This window comes from Trichoderma harzianum (assembly GCF_003025095.1).
Source record: "Trichoderma harzianum CBS 226.95 unplaced genomic scaffold M431scaffold_5, whole genome shotgun sequence".
Classification (NCBI taxonomy): Eukaryota; Fungi; Ascomycota; class Sordariomycetes; order Hypocreales; family Hypocreaceae; genus Trichoderma; species Trichoderma harzianum.
This window is the reverse complement of record NW_020209253.1, coordinates 1372944-1395694: the sequence shown is the minus strand read 5'-3', so window position 1 is coordinate 1395694 and position 22751 is coordinate 1372944. Positions and strand designations below refer to the sequence as shown.

Genomic DNA, 22751 nt, shown 5'->3' with positions numbered 1-22751 from the left:
CTAAGAGGCCTGCTCCCTGTCTGGTTCTGGCTCAACGCCCACCAAGGCAAAATTTGTTGCGGCCACAATATATACCTCGAATGCATGCCCGCACACCCGACTCTTGCTTCTTCCTCTCTCCGACTTACGCATCTGATCGTTTTGGTTCTGGCATCTGCCAATGAACCTCATCTCCACCTGCAGCATTGCATCGTCCAACGCCGACGACATCCACCATCACCTCACCTGCTGTCACGCTCTTCACGGGTCCCCAACAATTGCCACAGCCAGGCCGCCGCGTCGGACTCTGGCACTACCACTACCACCCAAGGGGGATACGATAAAAACGATCCTGTTGTAGATTGGTCATGTTTGACGCAAGACGTAATAACTCTTTCAACTTTTACTCTTCCGACTACATACCAAGGTGACGGGCTTTTTTTATTGCTCTCTCTCTCACATCTTTAATATCACACACCCATAACCTCCCACGTCCCCCATTCCTTCACCGAGAGCAGACAAGGCTTTGAGCAAAAGCGTCTCGAATCTTGTCCACTTTCAGTCTTACCTTGCGTTTCGAACGAAGCAGAGAAGCATATCCATTCAACGATACGTCGCCAGCTCCTTCATTGGAGGAGAGGTTGAGGAGCGAAGTGTCACAGTGGACATTGCAAGAGGAGCAGTCACAGAATGAACTACCCATCACCACGAACACCTGGATCGACTCCGATCCACGAGTGGGAATATACACGAATGTCATCCGCCACTCCAACCCCATCACCGCGGCCAAGCTGGCTCGAGACAACGCCTCGACGCCCGGCAACGCGTGCAGCTCACAGCCGGGCCAGCAGCTATTCTCAGGCCGGCGCATCTACGCCTCGGGCTCCAGTAGATTCGCCCCGATACAACAGCTCCGGCCAGTATGCCACGGTTGATGTGAGTCCCAAATATTTTTCGTCGTCGCGCGGGCCCTCCGGGTCGTTTCAAATTCCTGCCTGGCACGACCGCCGATTCTCTCACACCTATGTCCGGGCTACAACTCCGTTTGGAGAATCCGACGAGGACGAGATCTTCGAGGCTTCGGGGCGCACCTATGTGTTGCTTGCCGAGTCGCGAACAAAGGGTCGCAGGAATTCGCATCATGTTCAAGATTATGAAGGGATACGGTACACTAATCACGACGACTACCCACAGGGTACCGCCGCTTACTACGCCGACTACAGCCGTGATGCCTACGACTCTCCGCAGTCGCACATCCCCCCTACTCATGTCCGACCTCCCACCAGCCACGGCCACGCCCGCCGCTCATCGGCTGCTGCCAATGTTCCCCAAAGACCATCCACCGTCCGTCCGTCGACTCAGGCCTACCGCACAAAGGCGGCTGCTGCCGCCGCGACGACACCCAAAGCTACCGAGGCCGATGCTCGAAAGCACCGGATTCCCACGGGCTACTCGCTCAAGAACTGGGACCCTTCAGAAGAGCCCATCCTGCTCCTTGGCAGCGTCTTTGACGCCAACAGCCTGGGCAAGTGGATCTACGACTGGACCGTTTATCGAGCGGGTGCCAACTCTCCCATTGCCGACATGGCGGGCGAGCTCTGGCTCCTGCTGATTCAACTCTCCGGCAAGGTCAAGCGCGCGGAGGACATCGTTGGCCGTGTTCGCAGCACCGAGAACCGAGAGATCATGACCGACTTTATTGACGCCGGCGAGCGTCTCACAGAGAAGCTCCGCGGACTGCTCAAGGCCTGCGAGGCCCCTATGCTCAAGGCTGCGAAGAAGAAGCAGTCGGGTCTGGGCAAGAACTCGGGCGTTGAGTTCGTGGACACCCTCTTCGGCCGCGACCGAGAACTTGCCAAGACCGAGAAGTTTATGCAGAGCGTGAGGCTCTTCAGCCTCAGATTCGATGCCAACTGTGAGGGCATTCTGCAAAACCCATCTTCCTAAAGGCCATTTTTTGGTTATTTTACTTTCGCTACCTTACTGTGAGAACACTATCAATTCCCACAATCCAGGATAATCGACCCCCCTACAGAGGACTGTTCCGGGAGCGATCCATTAAAGAGGAGATGCATATGAATTTGCCCTGGACTATGTTTTTCATATGACCAAGCGTCTCACGTATCCTTTTTAATCTTTCCTTTAATTGTTAACCAATTGGCAACTTCCCTAGGATCCCGGACCATCGAAGTTGAATAATGGCCCACTCCACCGGATGGAATGGCCCAAGAAAGACGCAAGACTGTACACTAATACTATTGCCTGTTTTTGTTCTCGTCCGGAGATTTCCTATGGATACCCAATCTTACGGACTCTTTATTTCTATTTCCTTTGTTCTGAAACTCGGTCTCGGAGCGATGCATGGCTTTTACTTTCCTTTCCTTTTCGGTTATTCAAAAGACAGATTTCTTTTAAGGGCGACCTGTACTACCACCAATGCACACGGGGAGGAGACACCGAGACACGGGGCATTTTTCCATCTAGAGATACCCAGCGTTATCATTTCGGGCGCGTCGCAAGCAAGCGGAGGAGGAACGAGCTGGGAGGAGCAAAAAACAAAAGCGACAGCAAGGTGGCGAGGTTGTCTGTTTTACATGACTTTTATTGACTGATTATCTTTCTTTTTTTATTTCTTTTCTTGGGTTTAATGTGCTGCGGCAGCAACGATTTTACAGAGTGTTTTTTTTATTGAGAATTTTGAGATTGGGAATACTAGATGGAGGACTTTAGTTTACTGCAAAATGATGATGGCTTTGATGAGCTCGAATATTTATCCCCCTCTATATGAACTTTTCAGGCTCCATTCGTGTGATACTGTGTATGTCTCCGACGTGTCTTTTTTTTCCCACTGCAGCCTTTTGTGGAGTGATGCGGTAGGGGTTTGCCCTGTATGTATGTAGGTAAGAGTGTGGATAGCGGTCTATCTCCCCTTCATGTCTCGATGTAAAATGCAAAGCCAGTGGCTTGTTAATATGAAACTGGAGGCCACACGATGTGTATCCTCATAGGGCGATAAAGCTCCGTAGAAGAGACGTGTTGGAATACGGCATCAGCCCGCCGTTACAATGCTGAAGAGATGTCTTGGCGATGACGTCTTTCCACGTCTCTCCAAGGGCGGTTTGCCACGTCTCTCGTCTTTTATTTTACGTGTACTCGCCGTTTTATTCATTATGTGGAGTTGTATATTAACGAAGGGGGTTTGTAGGTGGTAGGTAATGATGGCTTTGAAGAGATGGGTTTGTGGTATCCTATCTTTCTGGGGGATGGATAATTACTTAGGATTAGGCAGACGAATTGAATGTTTCAGGATTCTCTTTAGGTATACTGTTGTTGCTTTTGGCTTTGGTTTTTACGTTGCTACTGGGCTGGTTTGGGGGTACGAGTACGAGGATTGCTTGAGAATGTTGTGTGTACCTGTGTGTGGCTTCTATGGTGTAAGTTGTGTGTTATAGTGAAGATTTACTGTTTGGGATGATCGAGAAAGGCTGTAGGTGGATGCTGTAGAATGGCTGGTGTGTTTGGTGCTGCTGCTTCATGCAGATCTGGTATCAAAGCTGTGGCAACTACCTGTAAGCTAGATTGAGCATCTGAGAAGCATTCAGACGACTCACAGCAGTAATGACAAAGAAGAAGGTTGGTGACTTGCTTCGAAGGCGGCATGAACTCGTCGTGCTTATTCGGAGGCTGTGCTTGTCTCATCTTCATGTCTCATAGTCAGGATCTACAAGTTCCCGTTTGTCTCGCGGGCAATGGCCAAGTCAAGTATGACAGCTACAGACGTCCCCTTCAAAATTTTCTTTCTCTCTCTCTTTCACTCATGTCTCGGGGTTTCAACTGGAATCATGATGGGGTTTTTCATAGCTACGGTACGACAGTCCATGGCGCAGAACCAGCCCCCCATGTCTCAATCATCAGCCTCGTAGTGCGCATCAGGCTGGAATGCCTGCTCAGCAAGAAGCTATTCATGCATGCATAATGGATTCCCATCCTCAGCCTCACTTGACTCATTTTTTCTTCTTCCTGTCGAATGGCAACCCATCAATGCAGCTTCTGTATGGTCGACGTCTTTTGGGGGAGAAAAAGGGAAAAAAATAGAAAAGGCAGCAGGTTTCAATCGAATGAAACTGGCTAATCCAGCCGCCCACGTCCGAGCCGAAAGAGCCCTGCACTGTACGACGGGAATATTGAAGCGGATCCCATGTCGTTTTTTTTTTTTTTTTGCGCAACAGAAAGAGGGGAGAGGAGAAGAGTCTTGCATTAAGCACACTCCCCCTCCAAGTTTTGTGTTTGCTTTTTGTCTTCTTCCTTGGATGGTGCTGGCTCTCGTGCGGAGAAGAGCATGCGTTTGCCTAGGTGCGTAATGCGGCAGGCAGTGGGTTTGTTGGTGTTCTTTGTCTCCTCTCTGCCAGGATGTTTTTTCCTTGTTTTCTTTTCTGGGCGTTTAGGTGTGCCCTGCTACTATTACTTCAGGCCATGTCATTAGGACAAGTAGGAATGGGGCTGCATAAGGCGGCGGAAGAAGAGACGAAAAGCCTCTTTGTCCTTTGCGTATCACCAAGAGCTTCGTACAACAAAGCGTCTGGTTCTATTTCCGTTGGAGCCACAGGATTGTGTCACCGAGAGACACATCACATCACATCACTCTACATGGCACTGGCCGCTGCGCTGGCTGGGTATCACAGGGTCTCAAGCGGCTCACTCTCAGCCCTGTCTTGGGCCCACGGAAAGATAGTGGCCACGGCATGAGATGAATGCGAGAGTATTTGCGCATGGCATGGGGGGCATGGCGTGTGTCTCTTCTTCTTCTTTTCCTTCACCTTGTCGAGACCCCCTCACTTTCAGCCCGATTTGGGGCCTGAACAATTCCACTAGCCATGTCATAAAAATGATGATACAGAGTTATTACCTGGCTAAGGTAGGCAAGGGCGGCGCTTTGATAGGTCGTTGGCTCCCAAAAAGCAGATGCATAAGTTAGGTTGGGCATCTGTATAAAAAAAAAAAAAAAAAACCGACTGGGATGGGCCCATTTGGATTCGGAGCGCCCCGAAAGCCGCGATTAACCAGCGCAGCCACCACGCGGTGCCTCAATAGCGTGGTTTGCTGAATTGCTGAACTGCAAACTGTTTGGGCGCTTAGGATTGGACCGTGGAGGATGACTTGCATAATCCGACTCACCTGACGGGCTCTGCAGCAGCGAAAGAGGGATTTGCGACTGGGGAGGCCAATCACGGCCGGGGGGTGGTTTAATGGCATGCATGTGTACGGTGGGAGTTGTTCTGGGGACAAAAGTCTTCTCTCGTCATCATTGCCTTTTCGTCTTGCTTCTTTGCTCCATCTGGCGGGAGGAGAAAAAAAAAAAACAGGGCTGCGGCCGTGGTTCATGCCGGGGGCTGTGTGTTACATGATGACAGGAATCCCAAGACATGGAATGAGAAATGCAGGTCCATGTGCGCCGTAGGGCGATGGGATGAAAGGCCGGAAGCACGCAAACTGCCCCAAACGGCGCTGTCTTCCATGCATGACTGCGTGAAGGAGTCTGACGTCTTACGTGCTCACTGGCTGAGCAGACATGTTGCATGTAGTCATCCTCAAGATCACCATCCCGTACAGTAACGCATTGTCAGCTCTCGACTAGCACACGCACAAGCGAGGGGGAAGAGGGCACGGTGTATTCCATATCTCCCCCCTCCTTCTCCCCTCACCCGCATTCGACTGGGAATGTAACCTGGAGATACCGATGTTGCACAGATGCCAGATTTGCTCAGAAGCCCTTTCGACTTGGGACGCATATGCGCACGGCACGCTGCATATATTGGCTTCAACCTGGCGCAGCACATGTCTGTCGCTCTATACCGCTAAACTGCTGCGGCCAGCCAGACAGGGCCCCCTTTTCGTCGCCCAGCTGCAAAGATGATGCTGAGCGATTGTCCTGCGCCTACCCGTATCCAGGCCATTATTGACGACCGACATCAATTTAATGTGGTAAGCAAAGCGAGTGGATGCTCCACTTGTTCGGCTCTTCTCTCTCTCTCTCTCTCTCTCTCTCGCTTGTGCGCCTCGTATTCCGTGATACTGCTTCCTTCGTGTATCTTTACGAACGTCTTTAGTGTCGAAAGAGCCGAAATTGGAGCGAGCTATCGAGCAATGCCCCGGCGCAGATCTTCGGAGGTGCCGGTGGGCGGGGCCGGACCGGAGGTGAAGGTGCCGGCTGAAGTCGGACGTAGCCGAGATGGGAATCGTGACGCAATGAAGAGGTTGTAAGAGTAAAGTGGCATTGACTCACACTAAGAGATACGTGCTATAATCTTGTACCACAAGAAATGACTCTCTAGGAGGGTCTATCTTTATATCCCATTTTTTCAGACTTGGATTGTTAGTAGAATGTGTGATACAGCCTCCATTGGGCAAGGTAGTAATGACAAATCGACTAACAACTTCATCATCTACTTTTAAATGGCCTTACGAGTCTATTGATATATAAATGTGAAGCCAATGGGCTTCTCCTACTTCGTGGATGATATATCGTACGTAAAATTCGTGAGCTTCAAGGCGTATATCTAGAGAATGCAATCAGCTCGCGGCGATATTACTTGGCCTGTATACTTGTTGATCCTCTTCCAACTTCTCTAGTCTCTTAGTTTGGCTTAAGAATGAGTATATTTGGATAGCTCTCGCAATCATGTTGTGAACTCCTATTAGTAACAGAGGAATATGCAAAAGCAAGATTGAAGTGATTCTCAGTTCCAGGGCGAAATGTTGTAGACTAGCCTTATATTGCTCATGATCCCCTCATACTGACGCAACTTTCCTGAATCTACCAGTAGTTTTCCACAATATTTAGTATTTCTTTTTGTCACATTCTCTTACTTCTATGAAAACTTGTCATATGAATTCACTCTACTTCATTATCGCTCGGGAGGAAAAGCTTGAAAATATCATATGACTAAAGTGTGTTGGCATGGTTAGTCTTGCGAACAGTGGTATAAATTAACCGTTAATAGAGTTGATCATGTCTGCTACAGTACTTCTATAACTAGATTTAGCTCACGCTCTCAAAATAGACGCTTCTCCTTGTAGTCAATGGCAGTCGGGTCCCGATATCTAAGCAATACTCGAGACGAACAAGAAAGACAGCCTCGCTCCATCAACTAGCGAACAGAACAATCCGTCCCTTCTACTTCGCGAATGTTGGGTATTTTAATAAGAAGTTATACATTTACTAGACACGTAGGTAGTCTGAAACACATGATGAACTCATTCTTTGCTTCATTATTAAACTATGTACATCTAATTGGTATCATTTAATTTCAAGATCCAATGGCTCCAGAAAGCATAAATCATGGGTTCTTGATAACTTTTGAAACTTTTCTTCATGCGATGTGAAATTCCTTCACTCATGCGCTTCAAATCGTACATGCGCAGACAAGCAAGTCGTCGCGAACATCTTCCCTATCCCCTTTACCTCTTGTTGTAGTTGACGAATCGGCTCTAAAGAAACAAAGTTAGCAAACTGGATCAAATTGTAAAACGGAAAATGAGGAAAACATACACCCAGATAGAGAATGGTAATGTTGCTGACGACGAAGCAGAGAAAGATACCCAAGTCTCTCCAGCGGTGGTCGAAGCTCAAGCTCAGTGGGGTGTAGAACTCATCGCCAACCTTGTATGAGCAGTACTCGCAGTTTGAGGTGCTGTTGGAAACGAGATATCCCGGGGCACCCCTTTCGAAGAAAGGCTGCATGTAATCACCGCAGGTTGTACCGTTAGGGGCGGTGAATCTGTTCAGCTCGCTGGGCTTGCAAACGACTTCGAGTCCATGGAGTGCAGTGGTAACACAAGCACTGATGAGACGAGTGAAAGGATCGAGCTGGTAGAGCCACACACGCCAACCCTTGGGCATCTGTGCATACGGAATGGTAACACCACAGAAGAGGGCGAAGACAATGGTAATGAAAGGATCAAACTGGGTAGAGACACGAGGTGAGGGAGTAAGCGCGGAGAGACCTTGGCCCAGGGTGACAGCGAACAGTTCTGTGATGAGAACCATGAAGAACTGGAAACCGGCACGCGAGGGGTCGGTTTGGAAGCCAGGCATGAAGTACAAGGGCAGGTAGAAGGAAACCGCACAGAGAACAGAGTAAGGCATCTCAGCAAGAATGATGGCCGTGACGAACGAAGAGGTTGAGTACATCTTGGACGAGGATTCGCGGAAGAAGAGCGCACGCTTCATGGCGTACATGATTTCGACCTGTGACATGATGATGGCGGGCAAGACTGTGATCTGGAACATGACGAAGACCTTGTACTGAAGAGAAGACTTTGAGTTGTCCAAGTTGAGATACGTGAGACCAGTGATGATGGCGACAGCAATGTGAGCAAACAGACGAGTAAACAGGTAGTTGGGGGAGCGCCAGAAAGCTCGGAACATTCGTCGGACAACAACATTCATCTGGTGGTAAAGAGGAGAGGCGTACTCCTTTTCAAGCCCGGGGCTTGCCTGGGTAGCCGCCATGCGCTCTCGCTTCAGCTCGATGATGACATCCTTGGTATGAGCAAATTCAGGGCTATCTTCCCAGATATCAGCCCAGTCACGGTCACCGATTCGGGGCATGCTACCGGCACCGACGGCATCAAGCATGTACTCTGCAACGTTGTCGGTAGGGGCAGCTTCAGCACCATAGCGTGCCAAGTAGGCGCGCAGAACAGCGGCATCCTTGCCAATATCGCCAAAGTAGACAGTGCGTCCTCCTCGCTGCAGCAGCAACAGACGGTCGAAGTTTTGGAAAAGCGCAGCGTTGGGCTGGTGGATCGTGCAGAGAATTGCCTGGCCAGCGGCAGCCAACTTCTTCAGGAAACGGACAATGTTGAAGGCACTCTGACTGTCCAAGCCGGAAGTAGGCTCATCCAAGAACAGGAGCAACTCGGGCTTGGCGGCAAGTTCAACTCCAATGGTCACACGCTTGCGCTGTTCGACGGTCAAGCCAGCTTCAGGGGATCCAATGATGCAGTCGGCAATGTTCTCCATTTCCAACAAAGAGATGATCTCTTCCACATAGGCATGGCGCTCGGGGATGGGGGTTTCGAAAGGTTGGCGGAGTTCGGCAGAGAATCGAAGGGCTTCACGGACTGTCTGAGTGGGCTCATGAACATCGAGCTGCTCAGCATAGGAGGTGGATCGTTGGAATTGCTTTCCGGGCTTGACACCATCGACCAAAACGTCGCCATAGATAACACCAATGTTCTTTCTAGATGCCAAGACATCGAGGAGTGTGGTCTTTCCAGCACCAGACGCTCCCATCAAGGCGGTAAGTTCACCTGGCTTCACATATCCAAAAACGTTGTTGAGAAGACGTCGGGTACCACCGGGAACAGGCACATCGTAGTTGAGGCTCTCCCAAGTCAAAACGCTAGTCGAGTTAATGATCAACTCAGAACCTTCCTCGTTGGATCGATCCTTGCGCTTGGCGTCACGCTTGTCTGCCAAGGCTTTGTTCAATTCTTCTCGCTCCTTGTTAGGCTTTGCGTAAACCTTGAAGCTGTTTCCTCCCATGCCAAACTTGACAATCTCACCAAGGAGCACGTTTAGGAAGAGAAAGAACACAATCAGCGCCATGACAATACCCCAGTTGCGCCACAAGTCACCAGGAAGGTAATCGAAACCCTGAGAGATGTAGTCACGGCCTCGGACAAAGGTTGTGCCAGCGTTTGAACCAGGCAGAACACAGACTTGATGGTTGATGTCAGTATATCCAGGACCAGATGGAATAAGCGATTCGGCGGTACAGGTGAGATCAATTCTCTCGAACTCGTTCTCCATCAAAGAGCTAAATGCGAGACCCAAAATATTGATCCAATAGATCCAGCGAAGCCAGACTTTTTCGGATTGATACTGAATGAGATATCCGGACGTGGTGATGAAAAGCGTGATGATAACGACGGCAAACTTGATGGCAGAGTCGAAATCCGGACTGACACAGCCAAGAATTCGGAAAAAGAGCGTCATGCCAATGTTACCAGAGAGAATCATCAGATAGAAGGTGAAGAATGCGCCGGCATCTCGAACTAGGCCTGTCATGAAGTAGACAATGATGGAGAAGACAAGGATTTGACTGGCTGCAAACGCTTGATCCACAAAGATTTGGGCAATCCAGAGAGCCGAAGGTCGATGGAATGCGTATGCCTTGTGTCTTGCGACCAGCGGACGTCCCAACATTGTTCCTCCTAACTCTGAGAAGGCTTGGAAGGCGTTGAACAGAAGTGCTACAAACAACAAACCACCCTTGCTGAAAGCACTGGCGGAAGTTTGACCGAGATTCAGATACAGGGTTCCGAGAACGATGGCGACGAGGATACTGCGGCTCCAGCCCACGATCAGGTTAAATCGATCCTGGAGCTTGAGAATAAACTGTCGTTTCATGATAGACCAGACCTGGATGTGGAAACCGACTTGATAGGGGCTTCGCTTAGATGTGCCACGCTTGCCTTCCTTAAAGGCAACCAAGAAATCGTCATGCTTCTGCTTTTCGTGCTCAAGGTTTGCCTTGTACTCGGCAATTTCGTCTTCAATCATCTTCTGGTAAGGCGACGCCTTGAATGCCTCCCTGAGTGAGTCTGGGCTGTGAGGGGCGTTTTCTGCAGATCTTCCAGGTTGATATTCACGCTCAAATTCGTCGGTACAGCCAGTAACATAGTCGGGAGTCGTCTGTCTTGGCTGCGGCAGGAAGCCAAGGCCTTCGAAATAGGCACGTGCATCCTTTGCAGGGCCGAAGTAGACTTGTCGTCCTTCATCAATCACCATGACCTTGTCAAACAGCTTGTAAATGTTCTCAGAAGCCTGGTACAAAGAGACAAAGGTACAAGTTTTGTAGAGATCTGTCTGGATCCTCAAACTCTTTGCAAAGTCAAGGGCAGTACTGGCATCGAGACCACGCGTACTGTTATCCCAAGACAAAATGCAAGCATTTGTAATCATCATTTCCGCAATGGAGACACGCTTTCGCTCACCACCAGATACACCACGAACGAAGGCATCACCAACAATGGTCTTTCTGGTGTGTTCAATGTTGAACATCTTGAGTAGCAGAGTGATGATGTGTTCCTTGAATTCAGTCTTGGACATGTTGCCAGGTCGCTTAGCAGGCATCTTGACATCCAAAGCGAATCCCAGAGTCTGCTCAACAGTCAACGTAGGGTGGTGGACATCGTCTTCAGCATTGTAGACGGCCTCACCACGGTATCGCTTGAACTCCTGCGCAGTCCATGGACCATAAAAGACATCTCCATGGACTCCAGTGTATCCATATCGCTGGTTAGCAATGGCCTTGAGGAAGGTGGTGCATCCGGAGCCTGGAGTTCCCAGAACCAAAATCATCTCTCCTGGCTTGCACACGCCCTGAAAGCCGTCAAGCAGCGTAGCCTCAGTAAACTTCGGACCCAGGCCGACCATGCTTAGCAGTGGAGATATGACGTTGAAGGTGTCGATGATGGCATCGGGGAAGGTTTTGACAAAGTTGGTGAAGCCGCCGATACCCTTGACGGTCAGACCATCCCAACAGGTTCCGATATGTTTCGATCGAATTCCGGCCTCGGTGCTGGCGTCAAGATCGCCTCGGAGAGCAGTCTCTAAGTCGAAGAGAGAGACATCGTCATCCTCTGCTGTGACAGTGGCCCCCTTTTCCGGGTCGGAAGTAGATTGGTGCTTGTTCTTGCGACTCGCTCGAGAAACACCAGTAAACTCGCGCTGCAGGCCGGCAAAGTGAGCCTCAGCTTGCTCAACAGAGACGCCCGTCTGAACTCTGGCAAGTTCCTTAGAAGAGCGATCGCCTTCAACCTGAGTCTCCACAGAGTTTGAATCCAATTGCTCGCCAAGCTCCTTTGCCGTCGCCGAGTTTGCCGTGCTAGGCAGCGACTCCTCTTTGAGAGGAGGCTGCTCCCCAGCCATTGTGGTTACTTTTGGGAGAGTTGTACGAAGCTATTATTTGTATAGATGCTTGAAAAGATGAAAGTCGTTGTCGGTATTAGAGTTGTCCAAAAAGGATCGTCGCCGAGAATTGGTGAACGAAGGATACTTTGGACGTAGAGTATGGTCAAGTTCCAATAGTCCAGACAGAATTATTATTGATGTTCTCACGACGAGTGAATGCAATTATTTCTTTGGTCGTTTGTATGGTGAGAGATCAGATGAAGCAAAAAGAGTAAGCGGTGGGCTCGAGCGGTGTGATTCTACCAGACGAAAGAAAAAAAAATCACAATGCAGAGATTAGTAGAGAAGGAGGATATCAAACAACCCAAACAAAGAAAGACTCTCGACGACAACCAAAAATGGTTATCATGCGATGACCAAAACAACAGTTGAGCAAAAAGTAGGATGCCTAGAGTTTTTATTCATTTCCTCACGGCTAAAGAAAAGCGCAAAGCAAAAAAAAATCGGGGGCCAGCGGAGCTCCAAGGGGGATCTTTTGGCCTGCCAAGATTTCTGGGGCCAGATAACGGCATCCAACCTCGCCCTATGACAAGGACAAAGCTCTCTGACATACTTCCCACTTCCCGGCCAACAGACTCATGGCCCACATGCAGGGTGGCAGCTCGAGTTTGCCAGCACAGCTTGACCGTCAAAAGTCCGAAGGCGAGGGGCAAAGCCGGAGCTACAGCCGTTCACCAGGTAAAACCCGGCCAAGCGGCGAGAAGAATCCACTCTGGATGCACAGATTGGGGGTACCGGAGGCAGTGGGGCATTCCAGGAGTGCTACAAAGTCTTTTACAGCTGGACTATTGATCAATGCTACGATGAGTATCCGATTGCTTACTACAAGTACGTGCGAGTACATATGACTAACTACGACCATGTTGCTGTTTGTTCATGGAGGCAATGAAAACAGTCACACAGGCGACAGGTATCCGGAGGAGCAAGATTCAGCCATCGCTGTGACCGATACAAGTTCCACAGACCAAGCTGTCAGACTTTGACGTTCTCCAATATTGGAGCCGATGAGATGAGCAGTTCCCTATTTCATGCTTGGGAACCGGAATAACATGTTGACGCATTCTTATTAATAAGGTTCATTTCCGGAAATCGGAAATACGGAGTTAGAGCCACAAGCCTCTCATCAAGCTGACTTTTCCATCAAAGCACCATATGGCTGCAGTGGCTAGCCGTGACAATCTCATCGGGCAATCTGTTGAATATGCAACTAATGGGCTTCCGCGTTTCTGTGCTTGTACAGCACAGCGTTGAACTGAACTGCTATACGCTGGTGTGAAAGAACGGATAGAATATGGCATCAATCGTGTTCGGGCATTTTTGAGGATGCCTAAAACGGCAATAAGCCAATAAGCCAACAGCACGATGGATCATGGCGTGCAACCAGTGGCGCTGCGGTTGGTCAGAATCGTGGGGCGTTTGGTGCTAGAACGACTCAGCAACTCCGAGTTTTAGGATTACGGAGCCCCGAACGCAAGGGTCGTGCTCAGCTAGAGAGATTTCGATGAGAAAGTTACCCATAGCAAATCCGTCGATAAACAGCTTACTCCCCAGACTTTTTTTCTTTCTTTCTCGTTTTCCTAACGCTAAGCAAACAGCTCCCTCCTGGTGGTGGTCTGGTCTAAGAAGCGGTCGAAACGACCTCAATACATCACCGCTTCTCTATCTCTAGCCCCCATCATGTAGGGGTTGACAGCCCGTACTACATTCGATCCACAACTCTCCTTTGATCGGCTACGAACGACATAGAACAGAACACAGGTTCAATCACCGCCTATCTTGATTCGCGACATCCCCTCTCTTGTCTCTTCTCAACTTGGAAATGTCACCGGATGTAACATGGCACCATTGACATTTCACGGCGCGCGTGTCAATATAAATCTGTTGATATGGGATGAAACAGACCAGCACGGACTGTTAAGCCCGCCTCACGGCTTGGAGGGTGCGGCGCTCGGCGCTCGCTGACTTTTCTTTTTTTGTCCACTTCTTCTTCCTACAACCGGGGGGTTGCGGCCCGCGCCCCTGTTGGCCACGCCGTTCGTTGTTTGCCCCGTTTCGGTCCGCACTGGTACAATGTGGTAAGTGGTCACAAACTGCCATGAGGAGACTGAGACACTTTTCAGCCGCCCCGTTCTTGTCGCAGCAAATTCATTGTTTGATTGTCTTATACAAGCGTGTGGTGTCTATGACATAGGAGTACGAATTACCGTTTATACGCCAACTCTCGTTTGTGGCTTACGAATTCGGCCTCCTCCGAGCTAGTTCAGCATATGGGTCTTTCATCAAGCCGGCGGGTGCCGCGCCCGCCGACCCTGGATTCGTTCCTTGGCTCCTACAGGCTGAGATTGCCGATCCAAGAACTGAAAATTTCGACGTTTGGGTGGCGAGCTTTCCCTCAGTGGGAAATTGCCAATTCTTGGGCCTCAGCCCCCGCCATCACCTCCGCATCAATAAAACATGCTCAACGGCGTGTTGAGGTAAACCGACCGTGTTTGCGTGTCATGATTTAGAACATGTGCGAATCAACGCGTGGAGAAATAGTCGGCCTCTCTCTTTGCACTAGCCTTCGTAATACGCCCTCCACCCGCCGTCGGTCGGTTAATATGCAACTTGCTCGCCGGATGACTCCCACTCAAAAGGAGGCGCAATCCGGCACAGCGTTATCCCGCTTGTTACTAATAACAACACCTCAGTCGTATAAGTGGCTCCATTTTGATCAAGACAAGGGAGCACACCAGCTCCGATGCAGACACTACTCGGCAATTATCATTACAAGTATGTCTGCGTGTCATCAGAGAAACGGACCACAAAGAGCGCTCTTCACTTTATCCACAATATCGTATCGTTGTCGGATTTGGGATATTTCGAGACAGACATCAGGCATCAACTCTCGCATTTGATAGGCGAAGTTCCGACTTACTGCACAGCAGCCCTTCCCATGTCTGGAGCATCTAGATGGAGTAAGGCTTCCGTATCTCGTAAACTCTTAAATCCATTCTTAATTCCGTAAACAATCACAATCTCAACCACAGGAAAGACCCTCTCAAAGATCGACCATACCAGCCCCCACACGGCAGAAACAAGCAGAGGAATGAAAGAAATGCTGCCCCCTGTGATAACACATCACGAAATAAGACCTTGTACGGTACGGAAACAGAGTGTCTATTCGAGGTAGTAGTAGCAGTTCTAACAGCACCCTGGCACCAAGAAGATTACATCCTTGAACCATCCTGCTTGGGTATCAAGTGAACAAGGAATGAAGGCCAGGATTATCAGCGCTGAAGCCCCAAATGCCAAGATTACGCCACATCACCAACCATCACCGAGCAATACTACATGCAGACAGCTGTACTCATACTTACACGCGCAGGTACCTCCTTCATTTCTCCGTGAAAGCCAAAGCACATGTAGAAAGCGGATAATGGCACAGCTTCGAAAGCAAACAACGGCGCTACGATCCCTTGCATCCCCCAACCTCTACCATCATATCTCAATTACTTGAACAGGGCAATCAAATCGTCAAACTCCGCAGCCCCAGTGGATCGAATATTCCGCAGATACGGAGCCATCAAGTCACATTACGCTCATCCCTCACCGCAACCCATCCGTAGGCCAAGGAGCCACCCGGAGACATAAAGTAAAAAGACAAACGCAAATCTCCTGAGGGGGCGAGTGGCTGTTGCGTGTTTTCGGCCCTCGCCTTTGCTTCGTGTGATTGAGCGGGTGCTTCAATTCCGTCAGAATTATTCAGATCCTCTTCGGAGTATTGAACATCGTTATTATTCAGCTTCTGTGTTGGGTAACTAATGCTTAGTGATCTACTCTGCGGAACTCCGACACAGCATGACAATGTGACCAAAAACATAATTCAAATGCGTTTGTCGTATAATCTTATTGCGCCATCTTTGACTTCGACTCAACGGGCGGTTTTGGAGGATCCACGGCCGGGTGCCATCGCCGCCTGCCTCGCGATGAGCTGGGCGCTGCCATCACGAGAGAAACTGAGATCCTGACCCCTTGCTTTGGCTAGACAGCCCGATACTCATGCTTTGCCTCGTAGTGCTGCTATTCATATAGATATGTGGGGTCCTTAAATACTCCAAGAATGCTAGAGTCAGCAGGACAACGATGCTCCCTTGCATTGCGACTGCATCCAATAGACGGGTGTACTCCAAAATCACTCATGAATAGCCCCCAAAACACTCTGTATCATTTGTAACAATTACTTCGGAGCAAAACATAAAACACAGAAGTCAAGAATCTCAACCAATCTTCTAAGAGGGAGTACTTAAGAAGACGTAGATTAGCAATCACGTCTAACCATGCCACGTTGTATCCGGAAGTGTACCGGCTTAAAGGGGGAACTGCCAAGTCACCAACTGCATTTGCTTCAGTATTTGTTATCACGCCTTTTCGTAGAGATACAGTTCCACACATTGCGTCTCAGCTCCAAGAACGGGCAGTGGCAATGTCTGCCTGTGTAACTCCGTCCACCCCTGATCTGATAAGAGGCCAAACAGCGCTTCCTCCGAAGCGTGCCGCGGCTTTGTCGCCAGAAAGTCTTTTGTTGACTGCGGCTGCTCGCCGGTCTCTGCCGTGTTGGACTCGTGCAACGCGGAAAGCGTCCCGAGCAGGGCGGGAAGCGTGTCCACGTTGTAGGTGCGGTCGCTGTGTAGGACAGGGTCCCAGCGGTGACTTTGTGCTTCCGGGCAAAACACTCCCTCTGGGCCCTGCTCCCAGTCGAGATTCTCGTAAAGAAGCTTTATAGGAGGAGAAGTGTTAGACTTGTGCTCCCGTCGGGCGTGAAGAAGCCGGGACATGTTTGATCTAATTCGACCTTCTGCTTCCTCCAAGTCCGTCATGAGAATGGTACATCTACGGCTAGGGGGCGGCAGTGTCCTCGGAAAGACGACACTCAAGCCCCTTCCGAAAATTCCCACGCGGCATCCTAGTTCTAGTGCGTTGACGGGTTTTGGCCCGGTGAATAAGCCTTTTAAAGCTTTCACTCCAGAGGGCTCTGTATCCGTTGGCATCGGCAACATGCATGCCTCCGCAATTGCAAAAATGCAAGCACTCCAGCACCCCAAATATATCTCGCAATACCCTCATCAATCTCCTCTTCAAACTCAATCTATACTCCCTGCTCGGAGGCACCAGGTAGTGGTAGCCTTCTTGTAGTAACCTTGATGTCGGCCTCATCATGGCTCAGAGTGATCCAGACTGGCATCACTTGTCCAGCCGGCCCTTCTTCTGAAAGAACTGTAGTGGCGGAAAGATCGCGTACTCCAAGCGCAGAATATGACTCTGTGCTAATATATACACTGACGTTCCATTTTGCCTTCAGTATTTGTTACTTAGCTGCAGAAATGTTGACAGAATGCTTTGCAACACGCATCCCAGGTCGCCATTGTAATCTCGCTGTCCTAGGCAATGGACTCAATAGGAGCTTCCCCTTTTGAGCCCTGAGCTGGTGTTTATTTCGGCCTAAATTGTCAAGTCAACTGGTTCGTGTGGATGTAGAAAACCAACCGCCTAGGTTCGTGGTTATTGTGAAAATGAGATCTAGCGTATGTTTCTTTCCAGACTGAGATTGAGCTGGGGATTTGAGCAGTCGTCTGTAGTGCATTATCGTCAATTGCCTTGCTACATGTTTTGGGTACCAAATGTCTCTATCTGTTGGTACTAGAGCTTACTTTACTACAATTAACAGATGTAGGGTATGTACATGTATGTATGTCGATACCAAGTAGGTAACTTGAATGAAGTTTTGTCGCCTTCAACATAATTTTATTTTTGCCTAGTCACCTAACAATTATCACAATCACGGATTCAGAATAGCATTACACGTACTTGGGCAAATGGAAATGGATTCGCGAGAAGAAATGTAATATTAGAAAGAAAGGTTTGAAATTACAAAGGTGGAAGAAATAGCGCATGTGAAGAGAAGAACTAAATGCCAAAAAATCGACGCTTTCGCAAGATCAATGCACCTAGTACTCTAGTACTCACCAATGGAAGTAAGCCCTTTCTCTCCATTTAGCATTCAAATCCTTCTTCATTATACACAGTTATGAAAGATAGCGATGGAATAACATCTCTCTTGAATGAGATGTACATGGTAAATAAGGTATGCTTGACGATGATGCCTGTAAACTTTGAGCCTTTACGCTCGCCTGAGTTCTACGCTATTCTGTGGTTTTCTGCCTAAACGATAGGAAATAATGGTCTTGCTTAATATTCACATGCATCGGGACTAATGAAATGTCTGCTCGAGTGAGGAGTGAAGTATCTATTCTCCATCTCCATGTGGCCTGCGTAAAAAAGGCCTGTAATGCAATATCTGCGGAGCAATGATCTATCAAAAAGCAAAATATAGCTAAGGAAAATAAAATGAAAGGGTATCATATGAAATACAAGCTGACTATAATTATATCTAGGAAAGAGAAAGATAGAAAATATACGCAGATAAATACTCATAGAATCCTGCTTTATATTAAAATGGAGATTTCCAAGTCCCCATTTGGGAAGTCTCAATCCCTTCCATGTTAACGGGGGGTTCTGCTGCAAAGTGAGAGCGGCTACCTTGCATCGAATTGCGCGGGGCAAACAAGAAATGATGAATGTTATGTTGACCCTCAGATAGCCTCTCATCGCGGATTAGTGTAACCGAATCCATGTTTTCGTGAAGCTGGACTGTATTGGTGTAGCTGGGCATGTCTGAAGATGAATCATAGTGTGTTCTATGTAAAGAACCTTCCATCGAAGATCGAGAGGGAATCTGTTGTTGCGGCGGAAGAGTTGAGGAATCTGTGTGACGAGGCGGATGGTGGCTAAACATGGTGCCATGTTGTGATACTGTGTTATAGAAGGTATCATGCTGGCCCGTCTGGGATGCGCTTGAGAAATGCAGCACATCCTGTCGACTTGCTCCAGAGGGATATGCAAGCCTATAATAGTTGCCACACAGCGCAGAATTTATCTGGTTTAGAAAGTCGCCTAATAACTGTTGACCTTGGGGAGGAAATCTCCATTCAAAGACCAAAGGTAACCATTTACAGAAAGCTGTTTGGTACATAACTTCTGCATCTGGATCTACCAACTTTGGAGGATATATTGATGTTAGATATTTGAGGCCATGGTTTTCCATAAATTGAAAGATACTTCTGAGTCGCTTAACTGCCAATTCTCCGATGTATGGATCAGGTATGCGATCGGCTTCGGGATAAAGTACTTGATAGATCCTTTCCCATTGTTGTCTATATGTTTTTGATCGATCACTTCGTTCCTTGTTAATTTGAAGGCATACATTTGAGTCAAAACATAGAGGGGCGTGGAGTTGGCTTCGTCGAGATGTAGTCTCTGGTTGTCGACTCTGACACTGATGAGGACAGTTGGTTGTATCATGGTGGCTTTGCCTTAGATGTTGTTTTAGATATGGAATGGTATTGAGTCTCTGGAAACAGCTGTGATTTACACGATCTGGATATCTCATTGCGTAAGGACACATAAACAGGCGGTGTTTATCAGAGGCACTAGGAGAATGCTGTTGTAGCATATCAGCATCTGCCCATGTGCTCAAAGACGATATATTTTCATCTGCGCTGTCGAGTATGCCGAACATATGATTGCTGGTGTCCGATTCCATCGTTATGCGTCGGTATAGTGCGTCAAGTTCTTTAGACATCTCTTCTAGGATGGATTTCACTGTAGTAGACGGTAGGCGATCGTCCATTCTAGCAATATGCCCGTAATTATCTGCATCAGAAGAATGCAAAGTTTCGTCCAATGATATGGAGTCACGGTCACTTTTTATGACTAAATTTGCCCGGGCCGTGAATTGTTGTTGAGAAAGTTTGCCGAGATCATTGTTCCTCCGATTCATCGCAAGTAGGGCTTTAAGAGGCCACTGGTTGTGTGCCTCGGTCGCATTAGAATTGTCCATAATCTGAACAAAATTGTTCATATTCATGCTTGAAGGACTTCCCTCGGCCGGTGCTATGTGTTCCCGATCAAGCAGCGGGATACCTTTGCTGATTAAGCGTGTGTCATCCCAGTAAAATGAATCTGTCAATGTATATGCATTTCTCTTCTCGTAAGAATCGGTCCACATTCGCAGACACTGAGCAACACCGCCAAAATCTTGGCTTTCAACCATGGGCACAAATGAGTTCTCTCTGGCCATGAGGCCAGATATACTTGGTACAGAATTGGATATGATAGAGCTATCGCTTGTCATGGCTGTGGGGATGGACCCTGATATAGCTGGATGTTGGGACATGATGCTTGTATAATCCGTGTTGTCGGCACTACGGAGAGCCAATCCAGCATCCACATAAGCGAAGCTTGATATGGGTCGAACCATATTGTCTCTTTCACGCTCCATTTCTCGCAAATATTCCTGAGGAGCCATATCGATATTAAGAGTTCGACCGGGGCCGCGGAAATTCGGTGAAGCCTCAGCGTTGCCTTGTTGCAGAGCTTCTTGCCCTAAGGCATGTTCGTGGTATGAAGTCGTCCAGATTACATCATCATTAATCTCTTTTGTTGCTGTATTCCTATCTTTTTCCCCATCTCCCTTTTTCTCTTCATCCTTATCCATGGCTTCTAAATGGTTCTGGCTGGCATGTTTCGCTGAGCTGAGCTGCCTAAACTCCACGTCATCCATGGTATTGATAAACGAGTCTTGTTGACTATTAAACGGTTTTTGCCACCGCTGCAACTCTTGAGCAGTTGCGTCATTCCTTTGATGCTGTTTGTTGACAGGGGGGATACGGGCAGAGCGATGCATGGCTGTTCCTTCTTTTTTCGGGATGAATGAGGATTGAGTCCTGGCAACATGGACAATAAAATTGGAATCATTCCTTGAATCTTGTGTGATAGTGCTCTTGCTATGTGTATTCGACATAGGTATATGGGGCTGTTGGTATACCAATTCTTTCTGCTCCACTATGTGCTCGTCGTAACTGGGTAGTGATTTGAGGGCAAGCAGAAGCAAGTGTCCTGCGACATGGTCGGCCCTATTGCCATCGAATTCTTTCTTGCCGCATAATGGACAAGGCTTGAACATAGTAATCGCTGGTCGCGCATTTCTGATGGCTAGAATATTGAGCTGCGCATCTGTAAATTTGCCTGGATGAACAACTTTCATGTGGTCAACATATTCGCTTTTGGTGATGCTTTGGAATTCAGCGTGAGATTTAGAAACACAGCGCCATCGCATATAGTGTGAGGACATATGCTTGAGCCATGTACTGCTATGGCTATACACTTCCTCGGGTGACTCGCAGCCTTCAAATAGGCAGACATATGAATCGAGATCGTTCTTAACATGTAACCTACGGACATAGTTAGTATCTAGATATGATGATATGATGAACTGGCGTTGATTGGAGTGCTGTGGTGAGAACATGTTACTAATATTAGACTTACTTCCACTTGCTCTCATCAACAACGTCCCGGGCTGGTAAACTCAAGCAACAAAAAGGACAATAGATTTCCCCTGCAGCCTCCAAAATTTCGTTCCAGTCTTTTTCCAGAATTTCCTCGTATTTTTTGGCTCTTTCTGGATCAGAATTTTCGGTTTCTTGGTTGAGGTTGCATTCTTCTCGGCGCTGTTTCTTCAACAAGTCGTACTTTTGCATAATAGTGCCACAAGGGGCTGGTGGAAATGGAATGTCCCCATAATCACCTATTGCAACACTTCCAAACGCCGAAAAACCAGATGGGGTTGCTACTTCCACAGTATCTGACGGTTTTAGAGTTCTGTCTGGAAATTTACCACAGCAAAACCTCCGATGGAGAACTTTTTTGTGTCGCAAAATCATGGTGTTGACGAGACGTTGTTGGATAGTATCGCTTACTCTTGGAAATTGATTACGTATGTGCCGAGCAAAGTCCTCTTTTAAAACAGGTTCTAAGTCGTTCCCCCTGTTGTCTTTAATCTTAAAGTCTGTGATATCCGTGAGATCTTGAGTTTCTCTGCCGACTCTGCGGATGATGCCTGAGAACTTGTGAAGGAGCGCAATTTGTTTCGTAATGTCTTGAAGAGCTGAATTGAAATCTGCATTTATAGTAGGTAATGATTTACCTAATGGCACTGGAGTGGATGCCTCAAGGATCGAAGTGCCTACAATAGCCGTTCTTAGTATCTCTATGGATATTGAATATCCTTTGTCTGCGAAAATATGGTAACAATGATTCGCTTGATAAACACCTACACTTCAGAACGCTGTAATTCAATGCCTCCACAACTCCTATAATGGCATCCTGGACATCAAATGACTCTCGCAAACGGTGATCCAATGAGTCTCGACCCGAACCAAAAACTTGAAAGTAAGCAGTCCAGAGAGAGAATTTTGCAAACTGATTTTCTATCAAGGCCAGTTCCCGAGCATGAATAGATGCCGCTTTGACGAGGCATTGTTGAAAAGATTCATGGCATCGGGTGGCACAGTTAGAAATGGTCAACTCTGTCGACCCTGGGCCCGATGAAGCCATATCTGGCATCGTATTGAGATCTGACTCCTTTCAAGGTGAAAAACCGCGTTGCGAATGCTCAGGCTGAAGTGAATTGATTCTAAGTTCGGTAATGTCGACCCCACCTGAAATCTGCAATGTGACACTCCATTATCTGCTTTGGGTAAATGTACTCTGCATCTCATACAATGACTGGACACTTATGCAGCAAAGCCTAAGTATCTGGACAAGTTTCAGATATTGGTAATGAGGCTGAAGATGTTCCCTACGAATGGAGCCATATAGGTAGTAAGCGCGCATTGTTGATCCTTCCCCG

General features: G+C 48.2%; 5 protein-coding genes across 5 annotated transcripts; 2 read left to right on the top strand and 3 right to left on the bottom strand.

Annotated features, from left to right (window-relative positions):
- Positions 1 to 669: 669 nt before the first annotated feature.
- Positions 670 to 1926, top strand: M431DRAFT_494202 (hypothetical protein; the record flags this gene model as incomplete). Its single annotated transcript, XM_024917218.1, has 1 exon — positions 670 to 1926. The coding sequence occupies one exon, from the start codon at positions 670 to 672 to the stop codon at positions 1924 to 1926; it is 1257 nt and encodes a 418-aa protein (XP_024775445.1).
- A 2331-nt stretch (positions 1927 to 4257) lies between these two features.
- M431DRAFT_507425 (hypothetical protein) lies at positions 4258 to 5022 on the top strand. The gene has a single exon (XM_024918963.1). It carries the CDS (start codon positions 4390 to 4392, stop codon positions 4723 to 4725), a length of 336 nt encoding a protein of 111 aa, XP_024775444.1. The 5' UTR covers positions 4258 to 4389; the 3' UTR covers positions 4726 to 5022.
- Positions 5023 to 7221: 2199 nt separating this feature from the next.
- M431DRAFT_114027 (hypothetical protein) lies at positions 7222 to 12376 on the bottom strand. Its single transcript, XM_024911894.1, has 2 exons — positions 7529 to 12376; positions 7222 to 7467 (listed from the first exon to the last, which is right to left on the bottom strand). Exons 1-2 carry the CDS (start codon positions 11918 to 11920, stop codon positions 7438 to 7440), a joined length of 4422 nt encoding a protein of 1473 aa, XP_024775443.1. The 5' UTR covers positions 11921 to 12376; the 3' UTR covers positions 7222 to 7437.
- A 3986-nt stretch (positions 12377 to 16362) lies between these two features.
- Positions 16363 to 16779, bottom strand: M431DRAFT_481256 (hypothetical protein; the record flags this gene model as incomplete). The annotated part of the gene is made up of 1 exon (XM_024915944.1): positions 16363 to 16779. The coding sequence occupies one exon, from the start codon at positions 16777 to 16779 to the stop codon at positions 16363 to 16365; it is 417 nt and encodes a 138-aa protein (XP_024775442.1).
- Positions 16780 to 18132: 1353 nt separating this feature from the next.
- M431DRAFT_141304 (hypothetical protein) lies at positions 18133 to 22491 on the bottom strand. Its single transcript, XM_024912625.1, has 3 exons — positions 22177 to 22491; positions 21389 to 22085; positions 18133 to 21294 (listed from the first exon to the last, which is right to left on the bottom strand). Exons 1-3 carry the CDS (start codon positions 22463 to 22465, stop codon positions 18453 to 18455), a joined length of 3828 nt encoding a protein of 1275 aa, XP_024775441.1. The 5' UTR covers positions 22466 to 22491; the 3' UTR covers positions 18133 to 18452.
- Between the last annotated feature and the right edge of the window lie 260 nt (positions 22492 to 22751).

What these genes read in the sequence shown, in the direction of transcription:
- M431DRAFT_114027 (XM_024911894.1), bottom strand. Translation starts at nt 11,920, where the DNA reads ATGGCTGGGGAGCAGCCTCCTCTCAAAGAGGAGTCGCTGCCTAGCACG. An exon ending in TTACCATTCTCTATCTGGGT is followed by an intron (nt 7,468 to 7,528) that starts GTATGTTTTCCT and finishes TTGTTTCTTTAG; the next exon opens with AGCCGATTCGTCAACTACAA.
- M431DRAFT_507425 (XM_024918963.1), top strand. Translation starts at nt 4,390, where the DNA reads ATGTTTTTTCCTTGTTTTCTTTTCTGGGCGTTTAGGTGTGCCCTGCTA.
- M431DRAFT_141304 (XM_024912625.1), bottom strand. Translation starts at nt 22,465, where the DNA reads ATGCCAGATATGGCTTCATCGGGCCCAGGGTCGACAGAGTTGACCATT. An exon ending in GAATTACAGCGTTCTGAAGT is followed by an intron (nt 22,086 to 22,176) that starts GTAGGTGTTTAT and finishes CGGCTATTGTAG; the next exon opens with GCACTTCGATCCTTGAGGCA. An exon ending in GTTGATGAGAGCAAGTGGAA is followed by an intron (nt 21,295 to 21,388) that starts GTAAGTCTAATA and finishes CTATGTCCGTAG; the next exon opens with GTTACATGTTAAGAACGATC.